This window comes from Conger conger, chromosome 5 (assembly GCF_963514075.1).
Source record: "Conger conger chromosome 5, fConCon1.1, whole genome shotgun sequence".
Taxonomy (NCBI): Eukaryota; Metazoa; Chordata; class Actinopteri; order Anguilliformes; family Congridae; genus Conger; species Conger conger.
The window spans coordinates 9,464,357-9,492,300 of NC_083764.1; the positions used below are offsets into that span (position 1 = coordinate 9,464,357).

The window sequence follows — 27,944 nt, forward strand, 5'->3', positions numbered from 1 at the left end:
CCCTGGATCAGAAAAGGGTGAAAATCCCTGGTCTATGCCATTAGAAAGAGTCAGCAGGGCATGGTTAAAATACTGTATACTTACAAAATACTGATTTTAAATGGTAAATTTGGTTTGGCATTTATATAGTGCAGGGGTCGGCAACCCTGGTCCTGGTGAGCCGCAGGGTGTGCTGGCTTTTGTCCTTACTCAGCACTTAATTGATTGATTAAAGCAGTGGATTACACAGTTAACTCAGTTGCTGGTATTAAGGCGAAAACAAAAACCAGCACACCCTGCGGCTCTCCAGGACCAGGGTTGCCGACCCCTGATATAGTGCCTTAATCCAAAGCACTGTACAATGGATGCTTCATATTCACCCATTTACACACACTCACACACACCAATGGCGATTGGATGCCATGCAAGGCACCAACCAGCTCATCAGGAGCATTTGGAGGTTAGTTGTCTTGCTCAGGGACACTTCGACACACCCAGGGTGGGATTGAACCAGCAACCCTCCAACTGCAAGACGACTGCTCTTAGGCAAAGTAGCACATTTTACAAAGAACTGAACAGATTGCTGAAATATCAAAATGGGCCTGCAGTTCTACAGACTATGTTTCTGCCACTCAAAGAAAAGTGCTATGTGAAAGTCTGAGAGAATGGGTTTATTAATTATAATGTATAATTTAAATTCAGAAAATAAATAAGGATTGCATTGATAATGATCCACAAGACCATAATTCAGGCCATAATATGCCAGTTGCTGGTAATAACTCACTATTACTTTGAATTATGTAAATTATTGATCTCCATACAGTAAATACAAACGTATAGTGTATACAACCAGTGGAAAATAATATCGTTATTCAAGTTATTCTATTAATGCATTAATTAATTCAGTTTTATAAAACGTCTATTGTGATTATTTGAGTCTCGTTTGCTCCATTGTATCCTTCTGTATTTACGCACGCCCATCTGGACGTCGTAGTCTCCTTTTCTGTGTGAACGATCGTCGCGCACTTAAGACCACACTGCTGGGATGTGTTACAGTACAACGAAGAAAGCGAGAGTTAGTATTACGAGTTAAAAACGCAGTGTGCGAAAACTCTTTGCGCGAACAGTTATGACCGGGCAGCGACACCCAGCGCGTGAAGATAGCCTGCCAAGAATACCCACTAGGGAGCTGAAGAAGAACGGCTGTTACGCACAGTGACTATGAAAACTCGTGCGCAAGAGCTTTATGCAGAGACGCATCAAGCCCTTTCAAATGTATCAATAGAAACACTTGGTAACTTGGAATTTGGATCCCTTGGAGGAGTAACCACACTGAAGAAAACACGGCGAGGCTCACAGGATGTTTCAAGGCGCATAGAAAGGTATGGATTTCCCAAATGACAGCACACGATTGGAGCGATTGTTTCAAAACGGTTGTAGTCTACTCTACTATGATTTATTTGAACCGGTCACTTCAACTGCATGCGAGAATCACACTGGCCAGCCATGCTAAATTAGTTATAATCTGTGTCGTATGTTTACGGCATTGAGGGGTGATATTTACAGCAGCGTGTAGTATACATTATTATTAATATAATATACAGTGGGCTCCCGAATTAATGGCACTCTTGATAAATATGCACAAAAAATGCTATAAACTAACGCAGTTATTGATATCAAGATTATTTTCCAACATGTATATAGTAGTGTGATTTATTAAAGATGCAATTGATTTTTTGACCACACCTAGAGGGATTTTTGACCATTCCCTCATGCAGAACTTTTCAGTCTTTCTTTCTTTTTCTTTTTTTTTTGTCCTTGGGTTTTGCACTTATAGACCTACAGTTAAGAGCACAGGTTTTTGATGGGGTTTAAGTCTAGAGACTGAGATGGCCATTGCAGGACATGGATGTCATTTCACTGTCATTGTCCTGCTGGACAATCTACCTATGACCAAGTCTCAGAAACAACCAGATTTTCTGCCGAAATATCATGGTACTTGGTTGAATTCATTATGCTATCGATTTTAAATCTCCAAAACATCAATAACCCATCTCCAGTAGATATGAGGCACATCTCCTTGTGAGCATTCCTCCAAACATGTTGATTGTGGGTATGGTCAAAGCGTTCCATTTTGGTCTCATTTTAGCACAGCTAAATATCCAGTCATAATTCCAAGGTGCTTGGTTTTTGTTTATTGTGCTCAGTAAGGGCTGTATTTGTGCCACCATTCCATACCTCTGTTATGGAGGTGCCATTTTACATCATCTTTGCCAGGGGTGGTTGCATAAAGTATTAAACCAGGGGTGCCAATAATTGTGAAAGCACAACATTAGTTAATGCATTTGTTATCAACTAACTTACATATTCGTTACATGATATTTATACATTAGCAAACCACAGGATGAACTTATAATTAGATACTTATAACGAAAACAGAGCTGAACTTCTCAGTAGTAGTTAGTTAATAACTACATTAGTTCATGCCAATTCATCAAGCCTTGTAAAGTGTTACCAAAACAAATATATATATATATATGTATATAAAGGTTGACAGATGTTGACAGGTCTTGACAGACAGGCAGTGGAATAATATAATTATTACTGCCAAGGTCTGTCAATAACTTGCGACAGTGATGGAAAACAAATCAATTTGTTTTGGCTTCCACACACTTCCTAACTGAAATACTGGCTGACAGAAATGTGAAATCTTTGCCATTTTATTATGGAAACAAAATCTAATTTATTAAAAACCTGATACTTCAAGGATACTTCATTATTATTTCTCACATAGGAACATTTTGTTGATTGGAGATGCCATTGCACATATATGTCAGTACTTTCTTTGTATTCTTTTTTACATGGGTCTAGGACAGCAGCATCTTCTGTTTTTGTCTTCCTAAAACATTCGCTGTGGATCTTATGCGGTATGGTGCTGGTCTTGGTCCAGCACCAGCCAATCAATGTCGAGGGCGACATTGTCTGGCAGTCGGAGGGTTGCCAGTTCGATCCCCTGCCCGGGCTGTGTCAAAGTGTCCCTGAGCAAGACACATAACCCCTAAATGCTCCTGACGAGCTGGTTGGTGCCTTGCATAGCAGCCAATCACCGTTGGTGTGTGAGCGTGTGTGAATTGGTGAATGAGAAGCATCAATTGTACAGCGCTTTGGATAAAGGCGCTATATAAATGCCAGCCATTTGCCATTTAACGTATCGTGTCTGCTCTTAACATGACGTGTATGCATGACACTCTAAGTTGAAAGAAGTTCTTCTGTGATCGGCGTTGACATGAAATTCTCATTCGCATCCGGGCATGAACTCTGGGATCAAAAACAAGGGAAGAAAATGAAGATAACAGCATACACATGTACATTCTCACTTTCATGTAATGAAAAAAACTGGAGAGGTAAAAAACCAAGAAAAAGGAAATGTTGAGTAGGTAATTTTGATAATGAAAAAAGAAATAGAGATGAATGATAAGGTGTTTGTGCTACCCAGACATATTTCTGGAGCTCATGATTGGCTAGTTGACCCTTCAGCCTGATCACTGCATAATCAGATTTACTGAGTTTTCGGTAACACTTTACTTGAGGCCTTCTACATACTGTAAGGCTGACATAAACCTGCCATACACATGACATAACAGCAGTCCCAAGATGACATAAGAGCTGATGAAGCCTCTGTCATGGCAGCCGTCATAACACTTTGATGGGGGCGACGTGGCTCAGGCAGTAAGAGCGGTTGTCTGGCTGTCGGAGGGTTGCCGGTTCGATCCCCCGCACGGGCTGTGTCGAAGTGTCCCTGAGCAAGACACCTAACCCCCAAATGCTTCTGACGAGCTGGTCGGTGCCTTGCATAGCAGCCAATCGCTGTCGGTATGTGAGTGTGTGTATGAATGGGTGAATGGAGAAGTATCAATTGTACAGCGCTTTGGATAAAGACCCTATATAAATGCCTGCCATTTACCATTTACTTCAGCTAGTGCAAGTACTTCAGTTTGGGAAGTCCCATACAGTAAACTGTCATGTCAACATGTGATATAACAACTGTCATAACATTTACTAAAAATCAGTTGGACCAAAGCCATTGCAGTCAAGTTTTCCTCTAAACCCATATTGGCGGGAATAGAGAAGGCCATACACAGAAAATAACTAAGTGACTCTATTATACATCATTCTTTCAAGCACCTTGGCAAGGCTTGGGAGAATAGAGATGGGTCTGTAGTCGGGAACGACTGGAATGACTGGCCCATTTGAATTGGTCTGGAAACCTTCAACTTTTTAAGAGAGATGAAAAACACGACAGAATTGGAAAGTTCTCAGAGTAAATTAAGTACACACATGCACACACGCACACATCTTCAGCTAGCATCTGCAGTGTCATGCATTTGAGCTAATATCTGACCTGAATTGCTTCAGTAAATGGATAGCTATGTTAAGGGATTATATCAATTTTACAGCATCTGTTGATTTGTGTGTTGCACAACGTACTGTGCACAATATGCACATTATACAGACAAAAACAGTATTTAGTTTTTGTTGGGGCAATAGTACGACATGAGTTGCAGTCCTCTGACTTAAATGAATAAAAACAAACTCTTACCAGAGCCAAAAGGGCCTGGGATGATACAGGAATATTGAAGTAACAGAAAAAGGCTCTGTTATTTCATTCACAGGGAGGCTGTGTTATGTGTGTTGTGTTCGTTGTTTCTGTGAGCCAGCCAGGCAACGCTGGTATTCATATGGTCGGCGTGTCCCCACACTGCAAAAACCCAAAACATAAATAGGTCTCAACAAGGATCTTGGTCTTATATTTAGACTTAAAATCTGATTTCTATTACTATTTTGTGAAATAAGACGAAAGTGTTGCCAATGAGGTTGGACTCCGTCAAGATTTGCCAATTGGGTAAGAAAAGTTACCCAAGCAAACAGAAACTTAGAACAAGCTTTTTCTTTTTCTCCTGGAGAGAAAAAGGTTTTAGGACTCATTACAAGACCAAAACACTTTCTTAGACAGACTGGAGTGCAAACCTATGTTTGATAAAACTCCCTGAGCTGTGCTTCAGCACTACTTGTTGAAAGGCCTGTCTCCAGATCCATAATTCTGCAATAGAAATGAGGTGCTGGTACCAACTGGCACATCTGGTTTTGAATAGCCTAGGTGGGAGTTTTATCGGTAGGTCTGAACCTTGCTCTGTTATTGCTTAGAAGTGCTGTGTATTGTAATGTTGTGCTTTGACAATAATACAAAATGTTTTACCGACTCCCATAAGTTTGTCAGCTTCAGGGAAAGGCCTTGTGTTCTGCCATCTGGTGATTCATTTGTGAAAAAAAACAGGAAGGTCTGTTGAACTTGATGAAAATGGTATTTATTTACGGGAGCAGCAAGTTGTCAGAAATACATGAAACATTACATTACATTAATGGCATTTGTCAGATACTCTTATCCAGAGCGACGTACAGTTGCGTGTCCCAGTCATGTACCTTAACCGCTATGCTACAGTCCTACCTGAAACCTATTCTGACTGAACTGAGAACCTGTGTGGTGATGACTTTTAATCCCAGGCCTTGATCAGGAATGTCCCATACACATAATAGGAAGGATGTAGTGGATCTGCAACACCTATTATGTAGGCTGATGTGTATTAAATCCTGTTGTGATTGAATTAGCCTGTCTGTTGACTTCAGCAGCTCCTCATCTCTCACTCCCTGCTGCTTTTCTACCATTGAACCGTCTGATTGGAATACTGATAAGTCCAGGACATGTGTGACGCCAGAAGATATACTGGCATCAGAGACAGATTTCTTACACCTTGGACATGCTACTGGACAGCATTTCAATGATAAAAGGGGGGTTTGACTTGTTTGTATTCTTAACAAAACCAGACTCACAGGCCAAGAAAACAATTACTGCACTTATATAGCACCTTATATGAAGAAATATTATGCATAACGTCTGCACACGGCATAGCGCTGGCAAAAGATTTTTCTTTTAATACAGATAAGTGCAAATGAACACAGACATAGAGTCAATGGTCATGGATTACCATTGGCACTCAATAGCAAACTCCATGTTGTGTCCATTTGTGTAATACCAGGGTGAAATCCAGGAATAAAACCATTTCTTCAGATTGGGACTGAAAAAATCCATCCCAGTGAACCTTTGCTTGTCCCATAGACCCCACACTGTACAGACAAAGGTGAATAGCCTGTTCCTCATCCCCCCCACCCGCCTTACTGTATTTGAAACCCAGTATGTGGTGACCCGATCATAGTCACATTTCTAGAGCATGAAACTGATCATTCATTCATTCATTCATTCATTATCCTAACCCACTTATCCTGAACAGGGTCACAGGGGGTCTGGAGCCTATCCCAGCATACATTGGGCGAAAGGCAGGAATACACCCTGGACAGGTCGCCAGTCCATCATAGGGCACACACAGCATTCACTCACACACTCATACCTACGGGCAATTTAGACTCCCCAATCAGCCTAACCTGCATGACCTGCATGACTTTGGACTGTGGGAGGAAACCTGAAACCCACGCAGACACGGGGAGAACATGCAAACTCCGCACAGAGAGGCCCCGGCCGACGGGGATTCGAACCCAGGACCTCCTTGCTGTGAGGCGGCAGTGCTACCCACTGCACCATCCATGCCGCCTTGAAACTGATCAACAAAGCTTTTATTGTGATTATGTAAATTGTAATTGCTTGCATCTATTTTGACTTACAATTCATGGATACATCCTTATTCATGTGTAAATCAACTGCTGACAATTACTGTAATTAACCCTAATTTACATGAAAAAAGATATTAATAATTGTATGAAGTATTTTATGGCCTGTTTTACCCTATTCTGAAGCCTGTTGTGCTCTATTCCGAAGCTTGTTGTACCCTATTCTGAAGCTTGCTGCTTGTTGAAGTTGGAAGACTGCACACAGAACATGTTATGAGCAGGATGCAGTGGTGCCCTGAAGCCCTGTTCTTTTCCGGGTCACTCCACCTGAAGCTGTTATTATTTACTGTTCTTACAGTACATTCCCGGAAGATAGGTTCTTTGGCTTGTCTTCATAGGGGAAGCCATTTCAGTTCTTTATGGAGCCCTCTATGGTAGGTGTGAAAAGTGCTAAAGCTCCCAGATTGAACCATTTTGTCCTCAGATGGAGGAATAATCCATACTCACCCCAGTGTCTGCTGGGATATCTTTACGGTCACTGCATGCATTCAAACCTGTTACACAAGCTTGATCCCAGACTGCTAGATGGTGTATCTCTCAGTTTCCGAAATAGGTTTAAAATTAATTTGAGCAGCTTGTGGGCTAGCAGTTGCCTCGCCATGTGTTCTTCTTTCTGTTTATTCATATCTATTTTTCATTTCTAATTATGTTTGGGAAATCAGTTCACCCATGCGTGACTGTTATCAGTCAGTTACTGCAGGAAATAAAACCCATTTAGCATATCTATCACACAAAACCAAATTGCGAAGCACAACTTCATGGTCTTTAGCTTTGTCATTAGCTTTGTCGAATTTGCCTTAGTCATGGTGTGATTACGTTTCCTGTTTACAGAATCTGACGCAAATACCCTCACAGAAACAGGGTATGCACATTTATTTATTTCAATTATTTGTCAGGGACAGTGCACATTAATCAACATTTTCAGTTTACACATCACTGTAAATGTGCCAGGGTTAGCTAATGAGCTAATTCTCATGAAGAGCTGTATATTATAAAACAAATAATGACTTAAATAAGGTAGATTTTAAATCATTTTAAGTGATATCAGCTTATTTACAGTGTTACTGCTAACTGCCGGATAACCCATCAGTTTTACAGGCTTCAGATTTCCTCCCTGTGAGATTGACATCGATTTCGCTTAGGCGTTGTGTTCCCTGATTGGAACCACATCGTGAGTGAGTGTGTTTCACGTGTGCTGGCCCAGCTCTGTTTGGGTGCAATGCTTTGTGCGTCACAACTTATGCTAGCAAGAGCTGCTGGAAAGAGCAAAACAATGTTTGGTTTTGTGATCCTCTTTAGTTTCCTGCTTTGTTACGCCTTTACGCAAGGTTGTTTTGGTTTTAATAATTTAGTTTGTCTGTTCTAGGGCACGTTTTGAGACAGTTTGAAACCCATTTGGTTGTTTAGTTTTTTTTGTTTTCTCCCCAGTTGAGTGACCGCATCTACCTTTGTTTTCAGGGAGTGTGACATTGGCTACTGAGCGTCAAGTTCACTTTATCTTAGCAGTGAATGCATTTACAGATATACAGCAATGCAGCAAGAAACTATGCTAACACCAGTTATGCCAAAGTGCAATCTGGGCACTTTTGTATGCAGTGATCCTACAGCCCCCTGTCGAGTCCCTGCCCCAACCCTCAAAGCGGCAAGCCAATTAATCGCTCCCACACGTGCCGACCAGCTACTGAGCATCACGTTCACTTTATCTTAGCAGCGAATGCATTTACAGATATACAGCAATTTAGCAAGAAACTAATGTGCTAATGCCAAGGCCAAAGTAAGGTTAGTTAGTGGCCCTCGTTCGGACCTCCACAGAACAAGCAGTTCAGATCCGGGTCATGGCTAGATTGAAAGCACTAATGTGAAACGGACCCCCAACATTCATATCACTGAAAGTCACATAAAAAGCACTTGAAAATTCTCATAAATCTGCTTCTCATTCCCTCCCAGCCTCACACTCATAAGCAGGCTGATAGCTGACAAGCCCCCCCACCCCCTTAGTCATCTCGCTGCTTGCCTGACAGTGATAATGGTCACTATTTTCTTCATGCTCATTTTGTTGAGGAACAGAACATTTTTACTGGAGCATCTGCCCCTGGTACAAATTAAATGCTCTGACAACAGTGTCAAACCTACTGTTTTTTTATTTTATTTTATTTTTATATTGAACATTTTTAAACAGGTTTTTGTACTGCCTGTTTTTTTTCATTACCATTTATGTCACGTTCCGTTATTGAGATGTTTTGCATTACGCCCTGACAGTTATTGACTTCTTCCATCTCCAGTTCAATGATTTTGGTATGCAAGAAAGGCCTATTTGTTAGTGCTATGAAGCAGTAAATGCACAATTTGATGACATGAGCATGCGTTGTCGACGTTGAGATGCAGAAGGTTTATTTGATGTATATTGATATGATACTGTATTTATTTACTGCATATGCCATCACTTTGTGAAGAAATTGGATCTCTGCGAATGGGAAATGAGCTGAAATCCTTTGGGTGGCCAGTACTGTGGTAATTTATTTTGTTGCGCTGAGCTGATGATCCTTAGACTCTGTTTTCCATGATTGGGAAAAACATCAGTGGTGTATTGACATCGATGTGCACGTTAGCTGGTATTCTCAGCATACTTCAATGTTCTGCATCGATTCCCATAGCCGTTTATCCCTCGCAGTCCCTGGGAGAGTCTCGAATGTTATGAACCGATTCAGGAAGTCAAAGCAGTAATTCTGTCGCTATGTGAATTACAGTAGTGTTTTGACTATAATGCAATGGTTTAAGAATCACATGCAGGATTTTTGGCAGATGGCTTGAACCCATGTAATTCACTGCACCAACACGATACACTGTTATCATGAGGCAGTGTAGTATGATGACTAGGGAGCTTGACTGGTAACCTAAATGTTGCAGGTTCAATTCCCAGGTAGGATACTGGTGATATACTGTGCCCTAGATTGAGATATCTAACCTAATTGCTTCATAAATAGCTACTGGTTAAATTTTGTGAATGTAGTTCTGGTTAAGAGTGTCTGCTAAAATGCCAGGAATGTGAGGCTTCCTGAAAATTATCATCAGTTATGGTTTTCCATTGCGGATGACATTGCGGCTATCATTTCAAATCTAGATTTGTGGGAATGTTAGGATGTTAATTGGCCACAGTGCAGTTAACATATTGCAGCCTCACCAAGCTCCTGCCCTGGTGCTGCAGGGATGATATTTTATGTTGTCCTTTTGTGTTGAGTATCCCTGAGCAAAACACCTAACCCCCAAATGCTCCTGATGAGCAGGTTGGTACCTTACATGGTAGCCAATCGGCGTTGGTGTATGAGTGTGAGTGTGTGTATGAATGAGTGAATGAGAAGCATCAGTTGTACAGCTCTTTGGATAGAAGCACTGTATAAATGCCAACCACTTACCATTTACCTTTTAACATGACATTATAGGCATTTTTGCAGATGCTCTTATCCTGAGCGACATACAACAAAGTGCATACCCATAACCAGGGACAAGTGCGCTGAAAGATCCTAGAGGGAAGGACAGTTTCGAGTGCTAAAAATACTACAAAGATGAGACCCTACAGATTAATCTGACAATGGATTATATAGCTGAAGTATGTTCTGCATAGTGCTCTAATGGGTACTATATAGTGAGCTCTATATCTGTTGCGATCAAAACACACACGTACACACACACACACGCACACAGTCGTGCTTATCTGCCTGAAGAGAGGATTAGCACGGGTCCTTCACATCAATGCCACTGTGTCCTTGTTGAGGCACAGACAGCGGAAGTAATTGTATTCTTTCTCAACAGGTCACTCGTCACCCCTCAGTATGGTCCTGACTGAGAATGGAACTTCAGGCTCCGGTTATGTCCCTCACTACCTCCTCCAGGGCGACCCTTTCGCCTCCAAACTGTCAAAAGACGCGGACATTGTAGCTGCCGTTTACATCTGCATTATAGGTAAGCAGCATGCAGGTTGTTCATGGATAGATAGATAGATTTATTTCACACTTTTTCTCACACTCGAAGCACTTCAGAGGGTGAGAAGGAAACTCACCTCAACCACATCCTCAACCACCCACCTGGGTGATGCAACGGCAGCCATTTTGTACCAGAATGCTTACTACACATCACAGTTGGATAGAGAGAGAACCATTTATGAAATAAGGGGATGATTAGGTGGCAAGCTGAAAGAAGCGGAATTGGAGATATTTAAGAATTGCAAATAGACGGCAGTCGTAAGTCATTTTCTTTATTTTTGGTTCTGATTTTTCCCAATTTGGTAGCTAATCTATTCTAATTAACCTTTGTTTGCTGTGGATACACCACTCCAGCTCGTTGCTTTGTGACCCAGGAGATCTAGCCTTCTGCAAGCCGCATTGTGACGCCGATCCTACAGACCCTGCCAAGTCCCACCCTCCACCCTCGAAGCTGCGAGCCAATTATGCCGCTCCCTTGTGTGCCGGCGAAACTCGGCTTTGGCAGGACCAAGACAAATTTGATTTGGAATCGGACCTGCCGAACTGAAGTGTTTAGGCGCAGTCAATTTACTGAGCGCTAGCTTCATGGCTTATTGGTGAACACCGCTGCTTCTTTCTTGGGCTCATGGGAAATGTAGTTCAGCTACTTCATCGTGTTGATTGATTCACTCACCAAACTGTGTCCAGAAAAAGAACAACTCTATCTGTGAGTCAAAGCCCTGAATCCAATCAACGCTTGCTTTGTTTAGAGTTGATTTTTTTATCATAATGTGTCTACAAATGAGTGAGAGTCTATCAGTATCAATTAGATGTTCTTTAAATAGATAATATTGATGTGCCTTTGAAAGTGGTAAGCAATAGGGGATGGATAATTCTGCCATGGGAATCAGCGGTTGATTGATAGATGTACTTGTACAACAGCATTACATTTCTTGTGTAGCCAGACATGAGCAAAACATCTAATCATTGCAAGTCCATTTCAGTGAGCTTAGTGGGAGCGTTGAAAACCCCAGGCCTAAGACAACAGACCACAGGACCACATGAAACTGGAAAGCCTGCCTAAAAATCAATGAGCCACCACTGCAATCACAATGCAGCCCGTTACCTCACGTGCTCTTATACTGGGGCACTTGTTTGAGCAGTGGGGGGCAGATAATTTTCCGATTTCCTGTAAGCTCACAGCAGCAAGTTACAGGTTGTGGCTCTTTGTACACCGAGGTCATTTCATGGAAATGATTGCCAATTGTTATCTGGCTTCAGTGTGGTTTACATTTTGAGAATTATGGCCCACGCTGGTTTTAAATCTTCTCCTCTCAGATCTCGCAGGTATGCGTCTGGATCTAGGAATTAGAACAGCTTTGGAGCATTAGTTTTGTAGGATAGCCAATGTCCTAATCAACAGAGGACCAGATGGAATCGATTTCTGAGTGGAACAGTATCATCTGTGTAAACTTCCAGTCATTCCGCGATTTAATCCCGCCTGTACACGTCTTAATTATGCGTCTCACATGGACTAATTGTGTACTCGTTTTTCTTGCCTGTGGTGTCACTGGTCATGAATATGAATGGGAAATTTTCCCCTTCATCCCTTAAGCATGGGTTTTCAGCCAGCTGAGGGACAAAGGCATCGTGGGGAGCCCAATTATAAGTTAAGAAGGGTTATTGTGATTGTAAAATGGGGAAGGGGTTTTTAGAGTGAGTTTGCTGACCTCCGACAGTACCTTCACAGATCCACAGGGGTCCATGGAACACTGGATGAAAACCCAGGCCCCGAAGTACAATTTAGTCCGACATGAAGTCCACAGAATTGTTTTCTTTCTAATAATCTGGATGCATTATTTTAATTACTTCACCTTGTGGGTGTATTTAATGTGATCTGATTTTAGTTTCAATGTGGAATACATTGTATTAATCACAAAAAATGTTTTAAATAAAATGTTTGCATTTGCTGAAGTTAAATTGATCAGCCCTAATGCTAACATCAGCCTGCTTTCCATCAAGGTATCAGCACAGATGTTTGACAACATGCTATAGCTATAAATGAGACCATAGCAATATACACTCTATACTCTTTCAAGTATTCTAATGCTGTTGTTATTGTATGTTTTTGCAGTCATTCAATGTTATTTAAATACATCTGTCAATTTGGCATCTCTGTCTATATTTTCCTTTGCTAAGAAAGGATAACCCATAGTTGTGTAGGGTATACGGTTTGCTACAATAACAGGTACTGGTAGATTATGTTTCTGTCTTTTCCGACAGCTGACTATACTACACATCTACGTGAGACCTCATGCACAAGCTACACTGGAGTGAGTCACTTATGTTGAGTCTTGTACACAACCTCTGGAGCAACAATACCAATCTGGCATCCTGGAGGTCGTGAGATTTAATGTACTGTGAGTCCAGATGAATAAACTTCAGCAGTGGCAGTGGGGTGAAAGCTGAGATTTTCAGTCCAGTTCCGCCAAAGGGGAGTTTGATAAAAGTTGCCTCTGGGTGGTAGACTATACTATAATTTCCTTCACCAGGGGTATCTAATCCTCACCAAAAATGGCTGATGTGGGTGCAATTTTCTTACCACCAATTTTGGATAGGATACTCCTTGGCTAGACTGGACAACCTGGCCTCTTAACCTTCGTATTGCTTGCTAGGTTACCATTTGACCGTAGTGACTTCTAGGGCATGAAATCAGGCAGGATGTTCAGCTATGTTTTAGCAATGATTAACATTGCTCTATAGACTACTCTTGTGTTACATAAAGTGTTTCCTTTTTTACTACAAAACTGTGCCTGCCCTTATATCAACCATTCTTCTGAAGCCAGCTGGCCATCAGAGACTTCTGTAAAGATATAACATATCCATCGCCACACACAAACTCAGAAATAAACCAGAATTTGCAAAAGCAAAATAAGACAGACCCTTGATGCATTGGTTGATGCATTGCTGGTTCCTACTGAGTGCTTGAATAATGCCATTTGGAAAGCTGTGCTTGGCTAGCTTGGGAGAATTACCCACAAAGCAAAAAAAAGTAGAGCATGACAACAATAATGTAAGCATTGCTGTTTACCCGGGGTCACTCTAGAGATGGGGTGCAACTCCATTAGACTGTTATTCACTGCCTCAAATCGGCAGAACGTTGGACTGGTTTGAGACCTTCCAGAGGATATTATTTCAAAGAAAAGCAGGAAAAGTGTATATAATAAGAGCATTATTTTGAAAAGCCTCAAATGTATGCTCTGTAACAAAGAAGAAGACATAAAGAATAGGTGTTCATTGTAATTATATGTGATAGTGTAGATGTCAGTGCAAATTACTCAGTTGGACTCAATCAGGAAACATTTTTAAAAATTGTGTTCATATTGATCTACCTGGCAGACATGGAAGTCCTCGAATCAACTTCAGTTCCATTCGTGTTTATTTAGGCAAAATCCTGTGTAAAATAAAGCTTCACATCTGACAGATATATTAAATTGATCTATTAAAATGGCAGAGAAGAGAGAGGAAGCACGGGTCTGTTTGAATTAACCTGTGGCAGAGAGATTTGATCTGACAGGAAGGCACCTGTGGTTTTGAAATAGACATAGAGATTCGACATCCTGCTGCAGTCTCGTGTATTCACCATGTTTTAACATGGCAGGTGACCGCTGAGCAATTTCATTTTATTTTCATTTCTATCATCATTCATTTTAACTTTTCCTCTTCCTTCTCACTTCTCAGGGTAGAACGTTATATCCACAGTTTTAGCTTGTCAGAACAGGTACAGTGTGTTTGTTGTATTTAATACTATGATTGTGAGTAAAAAACATATCTTGAGAAATATGCAGGTAGTTTTTATTCACTGAAAGAAATGTGCACAGTCTTTAACCCCTTTAGTGAAATATGGGAATGACAGTGTCAGGGCCCTCAGTCCTCCAAAATACATGATGCACATTAACACAACTTATTGACAGTTCACTGGAAATGACTGTGGCCATTATTTGAAGATATTCATATGCATATCCATTACAGGTGTTTAGCATGGGAGGAGGAAGGAGAGCCCATATTTTGTTGAATGGGGTTAAAGTGCACATACGTATCTTGAGAAATATGCAGATTTTTTTTTCACTAGAAAAAATGTGCAGTCTATAACTGCAGCTCTTTAACGTAAAAAAGATATATTTTAAAAAGGAAATATGTAATTAGCCACATGCACAGAGTCATCATTATTCGATTATGGTTTAATTTGCCCGATTTCTTTATTTTCCTTTTAACTATCTGCTCTTTGTTCATTAATTGTGTTAAAAATGAGTCATATCTGCAGTTGCAAATGAGAGATGCTATTTCTGGTTCTTAGCAGATGACAGTACTGAACTGAAACCATCCATGTATAACACAATTCAGGTTACATTTGCGTCATATGTATGTCTATCATATGTATACCTGTAATCCTGTCTTGTTATGGGTTATGGAGGCTCTGCGTGCTTTCATGCCTGCATATTTAAATATTTAAATATTCATGAGGCAAAGACAGACAGGTGGATTCATATGTAGATGATGGGGATGATTTGCAAGCTCTGTCATAAAAGCATGTGTAATGAATACTTCAATTTTAAATGTAAGCTCAGAATGTGTTTTATTCTTTGAATGCAAGCCAGCATGAAATGGCATCAGTGCAAAGAGGCCATCTCTTTGCATTCCTTTATAATGCAACAGGAAGATTATGATGAGTTTGCAAAAATGTACATAATTCTGAATACAGCATTACTGTTGGTATATACCTGCTCTGAAAAAAAAAAAAAAGTCAAATACAGACTGGTTTTGAATGTAGAGTGGCTCTTTTGATAATGTGACAGTTATATACGAATAATATTAAAGAAAAAAGATTACAGTTTCACTCCAATGGTCATGAATAACCTTGAGTAGATCCAGAATAGAACAGAGAGATGTACTAAGGAAGAACCTAAAACTATGCTGGGATTCAGATGAAATTACCATTTTAGTATTGGTTGCTTGCTAAACAGATTGAATCCCATGCATCATGCACCCTGAAACCATCCATTTTCTGTCCTTGTCAAAAAGATTACTGTAGTTTCTGGTCCATCAATGATAAATACATCCTGTCACTTGCTTTGCAGATGCAGTGCTGTACTCATGCACCAATGTACCACCATTTCCAATGTTAAAAGTCTAGTTTATCTGGCAAAATCCCCCTGAATTTATGGAAACTGAGTTGGCCGCACTTTGAGAACCCTAGATTAAAAGTGAGCAGTATGTGAGAAATCAATAATATGAACTCCTGACCCCATCCACAGTCATTTTTGTACACATCGATATTCTTTGCACAAATGTATAGTTTCTAAGAGCCTAGAGGACTCACTGCATTTGCTAAGCACTATAAAACCCCATCTAGTTAATGCCCAAGTGATAACATCTCTAGAAATATGTACGTTGTTGTCATGAGAACTGAATTTTTCTAACCAGAAGGTGGACGGTTTGAGATCTTGTCGGGGTACAGTGTGGACTTGTTAGATGTTGGCTGATGAATGTTTTATGTTCTCAAAAGCTCAAAATTATTAGGAAAGCAATATCTTTTCTTTTCATGGAATATTTAAGTGCCATATGAATAGGAAATATTCCCTTACAAGTATATATGAGATATTTATACATCCCATAAGCTTAAAAATGAGCTGCACTATGTATGGAAATAACTGTTGACTCAGTGAGATGTATGTAGTCTAGCCCTTCTGTCATGGTTCCAGGCCGTGGTCTGCAGTGTCAGAACCCTTCCGTACACCATTTTGTATTCATCTCACGCGCATTATTGAGCATTCACCTGACGATGCTAGATGACGATCCCTTCTGAAGGTACTGTGACAACAATGCCAAACCACTGGAGTGAATTTGGGGATTACTTTCGCACCTTCTGTAAGGACCCAGCTTCTCTCAGTTGGAATCAAAGTCAAGGCCAATGCAGGAACTCACCCAACACTTTATTGGAGAAAAGTAAAAGTTTATTGAATGTCACACCAGCCCAGCAGGCAGATCACTGAAACAAAACAAGTCTGCAGAACAGCAACCTTCCACACACTGGGCGTATGGCTTAGCTTAAACACCATCGGAGGCATTGATGCATATGCACATCTTATCTGTGAGGTCTTATCTTGTTCTTACAGACTGACATAGGTTTAATCAGTTCATCGACATCGTATGCTATGAGTCATGCCTGATATCTTGTGATGTCTGGATAAGAGCATCTGCCAAATGCCATTAATGTAATTTGTATAGCACTTTTCGCAGAAGCCACTCCCTTTACATAGTTACAGAGAATAAGAAATATCAGCCCCCAGCCTAAGCCCCCAAATAGCGCATCAGGTAAACTCTCCCCCTAATGGGGGGAAACTCCCTCAGTGGCGAGAAATCGCAGGAGTAGCTCGGCTATAGGGGGCTGCCCATCCTCCGCTGGCCTATAGGTTGAGATGTATCTTTGATGTATTAAACTAGTAGGTAAACTAGAAAGCCCATATGGAGGGATGTAGAGTCTGGAGTTCAATGGGTAGGGGGATTAATCTATTCACCCCGCTGCCATACAATTCAACCTGACTAACCCAAGCCTCACATGCTATAGAAAATCACACACAAACTCATGAAGGTCAGACTTTCCTCGGCAGGAGTACCCTAACCTATTGTCACTTGTTTTTCACATGTCTATCTTTACCCCCTTGTACTTTATACCTTAATCTAGGACTTTTGTCTTGGTACTGTAGTTCCCCAAGTTGCAGTTGTCTTGGTTTGGTAGTCTGACTTGGCCTCTCTACCTTGTGCACTGGACATATGTTCATGGCCTTACAACTGATTCTAAATTAATTGTACTTTATCTGGCGGTTGTTTGTCATATGACCTTGTTATGCACTGTTTTGTACGTCGCTTTGGATAAAAGCGTCTGCTAAATAAAATGTTTGCGGTTACATAGCTAAGTCACTGTAAAACCTTTAGCGGCATTCAGCCTGTGTCAGCATTCACTCATCTCTTATTGCTTTTACGTGCCTTGTGTCTCGTAGGGGTCTTGTCCGCCACCGGGAATGGGTTTGTCCTTTACACGTCCTTCAAACGGAAGACCAAGCTAAAGCCCCCTGAACTCATGACAGTGAATTTGGCCCTCTTTGACTTTGGCATCACAGGTAAGACCGTTTTTAAAAATCTATTTTGTTAGCTGTGTCAGCTTCTTAAAAAGTATCATTGGAGAATTGGATGAAAAATGTATACTAAGGCTCGTCCGTTGCCTAAAGTTTTTGTCTGAAACTGGAATGCAGATATTGTTGTAATTTATTTACACCGAGAATGCAGATGTTTGCATTTGTTCATCATTTTCCTTTCTCTTTCTTTAAATCTGACTCAGTGGTCATAAAGTATCTCAGAGTTGGAGTGCTAATTTAGGATGAGCTGTAACTCTTAGCTCACAGAGGAAGGTTAGGCTTTGGACAGAGGAAAGCCCATTTTAAGTAAGCACTCCCACTCTTTACACCGTTTCACAGTCCATCTTGTACTGTGCTGCCACCTAGTGGATGGATTGAGGCTTACCCAGAGAACTATGGGGAAGAGGTGGCCCTTTTCGTCAGAAGGTGTTAATAATAAGTGCACATTCATGTAATCAAATTTGTCGGCAGCACTTTATTTTACAGCCCATTAATTACCTAGTGCTTACTGAGTAAATACACAGGTACTTGTGTAATTATTAGATGACCACTTTGATTTCAAGTACTATGATCCTTTGTACTATCATAGGTACTATGTACCTTTGCAAATACATTGTATTGTATACATTCGTCATAGTACTTACATCTGAAATCAAAATAGTTACCTAATATATACCTGCCATTTACCAAGTATGTATGTAATTGTCTTCATACTTTACCACATACACATTTTCTCTCTCTCTCTCTCTCTCTCTCTCTCTCTCTCTCTCTCTCTCTCTCTCTCTCTCTCTCTCTCTCTTTGTATATGAGTTCTGGAAATCCAGCAAGTCTATGAGTAATTGAACTCCATGACTCTTCTGAAACACTGGATCAGAGAGAAAGGGAAAGAGGGTGCTCATTTCAGAACTTCAGAACTTCAGAAGGTTTCAAAAGGTCACAGTCTCATTCGCAATTTGTTTGTTTTTTTGTTGTTTATTTTTTATTTTTTTTGCTTTAGAAAATGGCCTTTTGTCACTTTACCAGTTCGATATCAGCTCTCCAGGCACTATTCTCCACGCTGCCATGACTGGAGGTCTAACGGTGTGGAAATGCATTTTCCTGTAATTGCAGGGCCAGAAGATTCTTTCAGGATCGAACCATCAGGGGGTGTAGCAATTATCCTTTGTAGCCCAATCGGACTGGTACCCTACAGCACTTTATTAGTCCCTAATTGGAAGCTAGTCCTATTGGGCCATTGCTGTTTTCGCATTCTATGAGATTTTTGTATTTGTAAAACTGGCACATTGCATTTATTATCAGTGAGGGTGAGACTGCACCAAATTAGTCTCTGGGCGTGAATCAAAGCTTGTTTTTGCGGCATGGTAGAAATCGTTATCTTTCATCATTGCTTTGGGAAATGGCCAGGAGTCGAGATTTCCGTGAGACTCAGAAAGTCCGTTTGATGGTGTCACCCAGATGTTTCCCAGTGCACTTTTCTATCAGAGCTAAACTAGGCCCAGTTCTTTGATTTGTTCACTTGTTTGGAGTGCAGCAAATTGGGTACAACTTCAAATCTAACAGAGTCCAATAGGGACCAGAGCAGGACCATATGCACTGTACGGGTTGATTTAACACTGAACATTTTGCTGTGTACATCCGTGGTGCAAACATGGCAAGGCCAGTCTGGTCTTCCAGTTTTTATTTTCAGTCCTCCCAAGTCATGAACCACTGCACAACCCTGCTGGACAAAATAACTTGTAACTGGTTGACCAGTTAGACTAGCTCTATACTCAATATGGTTTGACCAGCTCAAGCTATGTTTTGAAATAACTGGCAGCTGGTTTTTCGAGCTGGTCTTAGTTGGATTTTACACCAGGGAGAGGACCCTTTCACATACGTGTAAATCTTGAAGTAAGGGAATCCCTTTTAGCCGTCTCTGCTTAGAACTAAAGTTTTGAGAGCTGTGAAACAGGAATCTCGCGTGAAATGGCGTGCCGGGAGGTCTGAACTGAACGGTCATGTCCCTCTGTCTGTGCAGTCACGGGGAAGCCCTTCTTCGTGATCTCCAGCTTCTCCCACAGATGGCTCTTTGGCTGGGAGGGCTGTCGCTTTTACGGCTGGGCAGGCTTCTTCTTCGGGTGTGGCAGCCTGATCACCATGACCCTCGTGAGCCTGGACCGCTACCTGAAGATCTGCCACCTGAGATACGGTGAGCTTGCCATGTCCAGCCGCCCGTCAATTATCTCACCTGCCTGGGTCCTACCTGGGGGGGAGGCTATCCCAGCATGCATTGGGGCGAGAGGTAGGAATGTATCCTGTACAGGTCGCCGCTCCATTGCAGGGCACACACACTCACACACTCATACCTCGGGGGAATTTACATCCGCCGATTAACCTAACCTGCAAGTCTTTGGACTGTGGGAGGAAACTGGAGTACCCAGAGGAAACCCACATGGACACGGGGAGAACATGCTAACTCCATACAGAAAGGCCCAGGCCCGGATTCAAACCCAGGATTACCTTTCTGTGAAGCCACTGCACACCACTGTATTCCTCTGCTAAACCTTAGACTGTTCTTTCAGACGTGAGACAGTGGGGCAGCCTGTAGTGTAGTGGACAACAAGGTTTGTGGTTCAAGCCCCGGTGTAGCCATGATAAAATCTGCACGGCTGTTAGGCCCTTAACCCCACATTGCTCCTGGGGAGATTGTCCCCTGCTTAGTCAAATCAACTGTAAGTCCCTTTGGATACAAGCGTTTGCTAAGTAACATGTAGTCTAATGTAATGAGCTCTGTGGTGACACTTAAAACAAACATGTGCTTTCAGTCATCACATGCTGTGGGACTGTGGGGTGGCACAATTTCTCAACTTCCGGGAGAAATGAGAATTGGACATAAGTACCGCAGAACTCGTAATTAAGCTAGCAGATGTGGCAGAATCATTTCTAATTACTGTGAATAGGATTTCGGCTGTTCATGTATAATACATGGAAATTAGTTGGTTCTAATGCCAAAAAATGAGTGCAATATGTATACTTCTGTAGCGAATTTCTAATGTGTGTGTTATATTATCTTTCTCCTCTAAAGTAATGGCAGTAGCATTATTTGACCACTAGAGGGTGATACATTATTCCTGATAGGATGTTGTTCTTGAAAGGTTGAAAGTTTGAAGTCCTGAAATACTGAAAGCTCAGGAGTAATTTTGGGATTCTCGGACCGGTTGTTGCAGGGACTTGGCTGAAGAGGCATCACACGTTCCTGGCCATGGTGTTCGTCTGGCTGTATGCAGCCTTTTGGGCCACCATGCCCCTGGTGGGCTGGGGTAACTACGCCCCAGAGCCGTTCGGCACCTCCTGCACTTTGGACTGGTGGCTGGCGCAGGCGTCCGTGTCAGGGCAGTCCTTCGTCCTGAGCATCCTCTTCTTCTGCCTCGTCTTCCCCACCATCATCATCGTCTTCTCCTACGTCAAGATCATCTGCAAGGTCAAGTCCTCTGCCAAGGAGGTCTCCCACTACGATACCAGGAAATGCAGCCATAGTCTGGAGATGAAATTAACCAAGGTGTGTGTATAACTGCATTTTTGTAAATGTGTGTGTGAGTGTGTGTGTGTGTGTGTGAGTGCGTGTGAGTGTGCATCTGTGTGAGTGTGTGTGTGAGTGTACGTGTGTGTGAGTATGTGGGTATTTGTGAGTGAGAGTGTGTGAGTGTGCATCTGTGTGAGTGTGTGTGTGAGTGTACGTGTGTGTGAGTGTGTGTATGTGTGTGAGTGTACGTGTGTGTGTGTGTGAGTGTACGTGTTTGTGAGTGTGTGGGTGTGAGTGTGTGAGTATTTGTGAGTGAGAGTGTGTGAGTGTGCATCTGTATGAGTGTGTGTGTGAGTGTATGTGTGTGTGAGTGTGTGTGTGTGGGTGTGAGTGTGCGTGAGTATTTGTGAGTGAGAGTGTGAGTGTGCATCTGTGTGTGTGTGTGATTGTTTGAGTGTGCATTTGTGTGAGAGTGTGTGTCTGTATGTGTGAGAGTGTGTATCTGTGTGTGTTTGTGAGTGTGTGTGAGTATTTGTGAGTGAGAGTGTGTGAGTGTGCATCTGTGTGAGTGTGTGTATGAGTGTACGTGTGTGTGAGTGTGTGTGTATGTGTGTGAGTGTACGTGTGTGTGTGTGTGAGTGAGTGTACGTGTGTGTGAGTGTGTGGGTGTGAGTGTGTGAGTATTTGTGAGTGAGAGTGTGTGAGTGTGCATCTGTGTGAGTGTGTGTGTGAGTGTACGTGTGTGTGAGTGTGTGTGAGTATTTGTGAGTGTGAGTGTGCATCTGTGTGTGTGTGATTGTTTGAGTGTGCGTCTGTGTGAGAGTGTGTGAGTGTGTGTCTGTATGTGTGAGAGTGTGTATCTGTGTGTGTTTGTGAGTGTGTTTGTGAGTGTGTGTGAGTGCGTGTATGCGTGTGAAGGCATGTGAGTGTGTGTGAGTGTGTGAGTGAGAGTATGTGAGTGTGCATCTGTGTGTGTGTGAGTGTGTGTGTATGCGTGTGAAGGCATGTGAGTGTGTGTGTGAGTGTGTGAGTGAGAGTGTGTGAGTGTGCATCTGTGTGTGTGAGTGAGTGTGTGTGTGTGTTTGCGCGTGTGTGAGTGTGTATGCGTGTGAAGGTATGTGAGTGTGTGTGTGTGTACAGTATGTGTGAGTGTGTGAGTGTGTGCGTGTGAAGGTATGTGAGTGTGTGTGTGTGTACAGTATGTGAGGGTGTGTGTGTGAGTGTGTGTGAGTGCATGCATGTGTGTGTGTGTTGGCAGTTTGTGAGCTGGATATAAAGCAGTCTGAAGCCTTGCCCTTAAACTGAATGTTGCCCTCAGACTGTTTGTGTTTACTACCTGATTAACAAGCATGCTAATTAGCGGGCTAATTACGCACTGACAGGTAATTCCCTTCCTCTGAATTGTATTTCGCGTGGCAGCATTTTTTTCCCCTTCAAGCCGTCTTGCAGAACTGAAGAAACTCGGTTCAATTTTAAAATCGATTAAGCCATTAGTCCGTTTTTTATGGAATAAATTAAATATTCAAAAGTTCACAGGCGAGCCAATCACTTGCACATCCCCAGGTTTTGAGCGTGACAGGCCAAACAGATCTGTTCCAAAAGAAATGGTGTTTTAAAGAGCATTTAGACAGTTTAATCTGTCTTTACTTGATCAATATGTCCTGCTGGGTATGAAAGGGAGATCTATACAGACTTTAAGGCGCAGACAGAATATTCCTCCAATAAGTACAACTATGAATGGCTGGAAATTGTCTGTTGTATTGTTCAGTGTTTGTTCTAAAACAATCCATGATCTATATATCATGGGTGCATGATACTTTCGAGGCTGAATCGATCGATAATGGCTTACGACAACCATATTGCTCTCGGCCCGATACTAGGATTATGACCAAAATCGTGGGCTGATATGAGAGCACAATGGCACAGTTTTACAGATGCAGATTAAGCATGGACCTGGACTAAATTCAGTTTTATATGCACAATCTCCATTTAAAATCTAATTTAGTCTGGGACTGTGAAACTGGCCCAACGTACAGTATTCTTCGAACTTAAGCAGAAATGTTCTGAACAAAAAGCATTTCAAATACACACATTGTTTAAACAATGATTCGGTGTGTATTTCATTGTCTGTATTTAATAATAGATACAGTGCAATACGAGGTGTCAAAGATGCATTACAGTAATGCTGTGTTTCTCATGGTGTAATTCTCATTCTGTCCTGCAGGTGACAATGTTGATATGTGCTGGGTTTTTAATAGCCTGGATCCCGTACGCGGTGGTGTCGGTGTGGTCTGCGTTTGGGGAGCACGACTCGGTCCCGATTCCGGTGTCTGTAATACCCACCCTGTTGGCCAAGTCCTCCGCCATGTACAACCCCATCATATACCAGGTCACCGACTGCAAAAACTCGTGTATGAAAACCTCCTGTTTCAAAGCTTTGGAGAAACGGAAGCACTACAACAGTTCAAGGTACCGCGTTCAGTCACGCTCAGTATCTGCTATTTCCCGAAGTGCTAAGCTTTCTAAAGTGCTAAAGTAAACATTAAGGTAAATTACAGTACGATTAAATGCCATTTGTATGTAGGGATAAAAAAGACGGGAAAATGTGCTATTATACTGGTTCAAGCTTATTAACTTATTACTTTTAAGTTATATTCTTGTAGACGTGTCCTGTAGGATATATATAGTTAAATCTGCTTTGCACTGTACACTGGCGTCTGAAACAAGTCTACACCAAGAACTATTAATCTTTAATGCATATTTACTGTAGCTGTTTTGACGCTAGCATGAAAAGGGAATGCTGTATTTACATATGGCTGGTTCTCCATTGAGAATGCAGTTCACGCAGACATTTCAAAACAATTCCGCCACTGTACGAACGGAACAACATTCCGGCTAATTTAAACCACATTTTGTCCGTTGTCCTTACAATACACGTTGACAAGGCCAAAAGGTCAACATCCTGTGCAAAGTCTTAATTGCTGTTCCAATGTGATATTAATAGATCTGGGCCTTGAGGAATCTCATCAGTTATTGTGAACGGCAGCAAAATATGAAAATCAAATGATATTCCACTAATTATTAGAATTTTGGAGATGCTGTTACATACTGTATATCCTTATATACCTTCAGAGAGCTCAGCAGTCAATGAAACTAATATGAGACTATAAATATCAAAATAACCGGAAAAAAAATCAAATGAATTATTCAACATTAGCTTAGCAACTTTACATATAGATTGCATTCTACCCTGTATGTAGATGCATTAACATGTTAAGGGTCTGGCTATGGCAAGTGTTTAGCATTTACATTTTTGGGCAAACACCAAAAATAAATTTATGCTGTTCTCATTTCCATAGCTGAAAGATCCATGCACACATAATTTGTGAGCTTCAGTTAATGTTCACATCAACCATCAGAATGGGGAAGAAAAGTGACTTTGACCGTGGAATGATTGTTGTTTGAGCATCTCAGAAACTGCTGATCTCTTTTACACACAATCGTTTCTAGGGTTTGCAGAGAATGGTGTGAAAAATTATAAACATCCGGTGAGCAGCAGTTCTGTGGGCAAAAACGAGTAGTTAATGAGAGAGGTCAGAGGGCTAGACTGGCCAAAGCTGACAGAAAGGTGACACTAACGCGATTATCCACATGTTACCACAGTGGTATGCAGAAGAGCATCGCTGAACACACAACATTTCAAACCTCTGAGTGCATAGGCTACAGCAGCATAAGACTTAATAAGTGTAAAAGACAAGTCTAATAAATATCTTTAAAAAAAAGTGTTCACTGAGTGTATCTACTTGTTGCATTTGTCATTGTGCGGTATGGTATGTTAATGTTGTGTATTTATTTGTTTTCCACAGATTTTACTCCATTTCGGGTGAAATAAAAGACGCACCGGAAAAAGGGGCGGCCATTGAAATGAGGCCATCCTGACTGTTTCTGAACAACGGACTGGACCACTATTTGTCCAATCACAATTCAGGATTAAGCCACCAATCCTATTTCCTTTTACTGTAAGGTGTTCAGTTCAGAAAATGGCTTTATATATTCCCTTGTGCACATAATATGACGGTATTTCTTCTTAATGGATTTGCACCTGTAACTAATTCCAATGGTAAAAAAAAAAAGAGCATCTTATTTTGTCTATATGGTGTTATCTAACTTTCACGATTTGTATATTTTTTTATGTACTTAAACTCTATCTATTTCTGCAAACAGATTTATAGCACAGAGCATAACTTAACGTATGTGTAATGTGCATTTTCAGAGAAGCTGTGGTCCACACTGCACTCCTGGCACATACTAATTGACCCATAATGTGGCTAACACAGGTTATTGAAGAGACATTGACATGTATAGCAGCAAGGGTCCAAGTAATCTGCAAAGAAGTTTAATCCTTCACCTGACTTTTGCACCTGGACATTTCCTGAAAGTCATGAGACAGTTTTTAAGATTATAGGTTGGCTCTGAGTGTGCTTGTAAAATTTTAATGAGAACAAATGACCAAGGGAATTTTAATATCTAGGACTACTTTAGAATTTTAAATCAAGAGTTGCTAAAATTGATCGGTCCTCTTTTCCAGACAAGTCTCCACGGCACCCTGAAAAGAAAAAAAAGACATTAAACATTTTTACCCCCTAACAACTTTAAAAAAGAGAGAATTATTTTTTTATTGTGGAATTATAGTATTAGCTATCACACATTGGGAAGTAATGGGGGAATAAAACAGAAAACAGACAAGTATACAACTCCATACAGTCTGCCACATTTGTAAAATTTGGTTCAATAATGTGACAAAACTTCTGATCTTCATCCGTTTTTAAGTTTTCATGGGAAATGGGGGGGATTTGAGCAGTCCAGCCGAGTACATTGATTAGCAATATTAGCTCATTAAAGTATCAGGCTTCATATATTCCCAATGCTTGGATGTGGGGGTGTTTTGGCAGATAGTTAGCAGCTTAGCAGTTTATTGGGAAATGGGTTGAGCCCTCTAAACAGTAGCTAGCGTCCTTCTTAAAGACCACGAATGCAAATGTGCAACAGTGAAATTGAGAAAGATCTCAGCATTAAAGAATATCTTCCCTTGTGTTTACAGCTAGCTAGGGTTAGCCTATATATCAATGTGGGAGGATTGGATTGAGGCCTTTGGGGTCACACTGAAGCAAGCCATATGTTTTGGATATTTCTGACTGGACAGCATATGTACATGCTGGAGCGTGATGTCATTGTTTTGATATTTCTGTTACGTTCATCTGCTGTGAACGTCAGCTTGTGGGCATATAATTGTGTCACAGTCACTTGCCTAGCCCAAAAAATACACTACCAAAGACTTTTCTGCTGATCTTGAATCTGCAAATGTCAATGTCAATAAACTACAGTGTATGTGTTGTCAGATTACATAAGGCAATTCTGGGTCAAATAAAAATCATTACTACTTCAAGGTTTCAGCAGGAAGAAGAGATGGCTCTTGGGACAAAAGGCTTTCTTTGGCACGTAATTTATCGAGTGATTCCAAGCCAATAGCAGATGTCGAATTTCAGTCAGATTTTAGACTGAATCTAAGATGCAGTGATGATAAACGGTATGATTTCAATAACATGCATTTATACAGCCGTTTCCATAGGAATGCATATGTAACTGATTTTAATAGATGTGAATACCAACATATGTTTAAATTTGATACAAATTGGCATACATAATTAAATGGATATATTACACCTCAACTGATCAGGCAATGAATCTTGTTTTGATGAGTATTGCATTGGAGATTATAATAAGAGATGCCCTAAACCATTAGTGCTCAGTGCCACAGTAGCTCTACAGCTCATTTTTACCTGTTATTAAACATAAATGATGTGGACATTAGGTTAATGAGAGAGGCCTCTTTTTGTATCCTGTCAAGAAGCTACTTTTCTGCCGCCGTTATTGGTGTGTGTGTCTGTGTGTTTGATTGTATCTGTGTGTGTGCATGTGTCTTTGTCCATGTGCGTGTCCTGTATCCTCCATGCATAGGACAGATGTGGCTCTATGTGCATTTTATTTTACTGTTAATTTAAGAAAATCAATTATTTCTCCCCTGCTTGGGCTAAGGTTTCTGCCTCAATGGTAAATCATTGGAGAACATTTTGCTGGTACTATTTTGACTGTATTGTGTCTCTTAAAAGCCTATTCGCGTTCCACCATGCGTTACCTTTTTGTCAAGATGCACTTTTTGAAAGACATACATTTCTGCAAACTAAGCTAAGAGATGTCAGATATTGCAGTTTGAATGTAGCAACCTTGTTGGATTCTGTACATAATATCACTTTTTGTAGAGTTGACTTTGTACTCTAAGAATTTGGCATTTCATAATTTGTCTTCTTTGTGATAGTCTTCACTTTCTGTTTGAAGAATTTCTTGAGGTATATGAAATGTACTAACAATGATTATTTGCCATGTAGTGTACACATCATTGCATTTGACAGTATTATAAAATGGCGTCTGTATCAAAATCACTGAAATTGTTATCAGTCATATGTAAATTCTGTTCTCACATGTACTGTACATGCCACAGCAGGTAAC

At 41.1% G+C, this 27,944-nt stretch overlaps 1 protein-coding gene across 2 annotated transcripts; it reads left to right on the forward strand.

Moving 5' to 3' along the window:
• The first annotated feature begins 1,245 nt into the window (after positions 1-1,245).
• opn5 (opsin 5) lies at positions 1,246-27,944 on the forward strand. 2 transcript variants are annotated; one of them, XM_061243580.1, is made up of 7 exons: positions 1,246-1,361; positions 10,531-10,680; positions 17,741-17,860; positions 19,893-20,063; positions 21,082-21,413; positions 23,602-23,846; positions 25,244-27,944. In XM_061243580.1, the coding sequence occupies exons 2-7, from the start codon at positions 10,551-10,553 to the stop codon at positions 25,314-25,316; spliced, it is 1,071 nt and encodes a 356-aa protein (XP_061099564.1). In that variant the 5' UTR covers positions 1,246-1,361; positions 10,531-10,550; the 3' UTR covers positions 25,317-27,944. The 2 variants fall into 2 exon arrangements, with proteins under 2 accessions (XP_061099564.1, XP_061099563.1); XM_061243579.1 differs by lacking the exons at positions 1,246-1,361; positions 10,531-10,680; positions 17,741-17,860 and adding an exon at positions 18,676-18,808.

Coding starts and splice junctions, on each gene's coding strand:
- opn5 (XM_061243580.1), top strand. CDS start 10,551: ATGGTCCTGACTGAGAATGGAACTTCAGGCTCCGGTTATGTCCCTCAC. Junction 21,414..23,601: donor TGGAGATGAAATTAACCAAG/GTGTGTGTATAA, acceptor TCTGTCCTGCAG/GTGACAATGTTGATATGTGC. Junction 23,847..25,243: donor AAGCACTACAACAGTTCAAG/GTACCGCGTTCA, acceptor TGTTTTCCACAG/ATTTTACTCCATTTCGGGTG.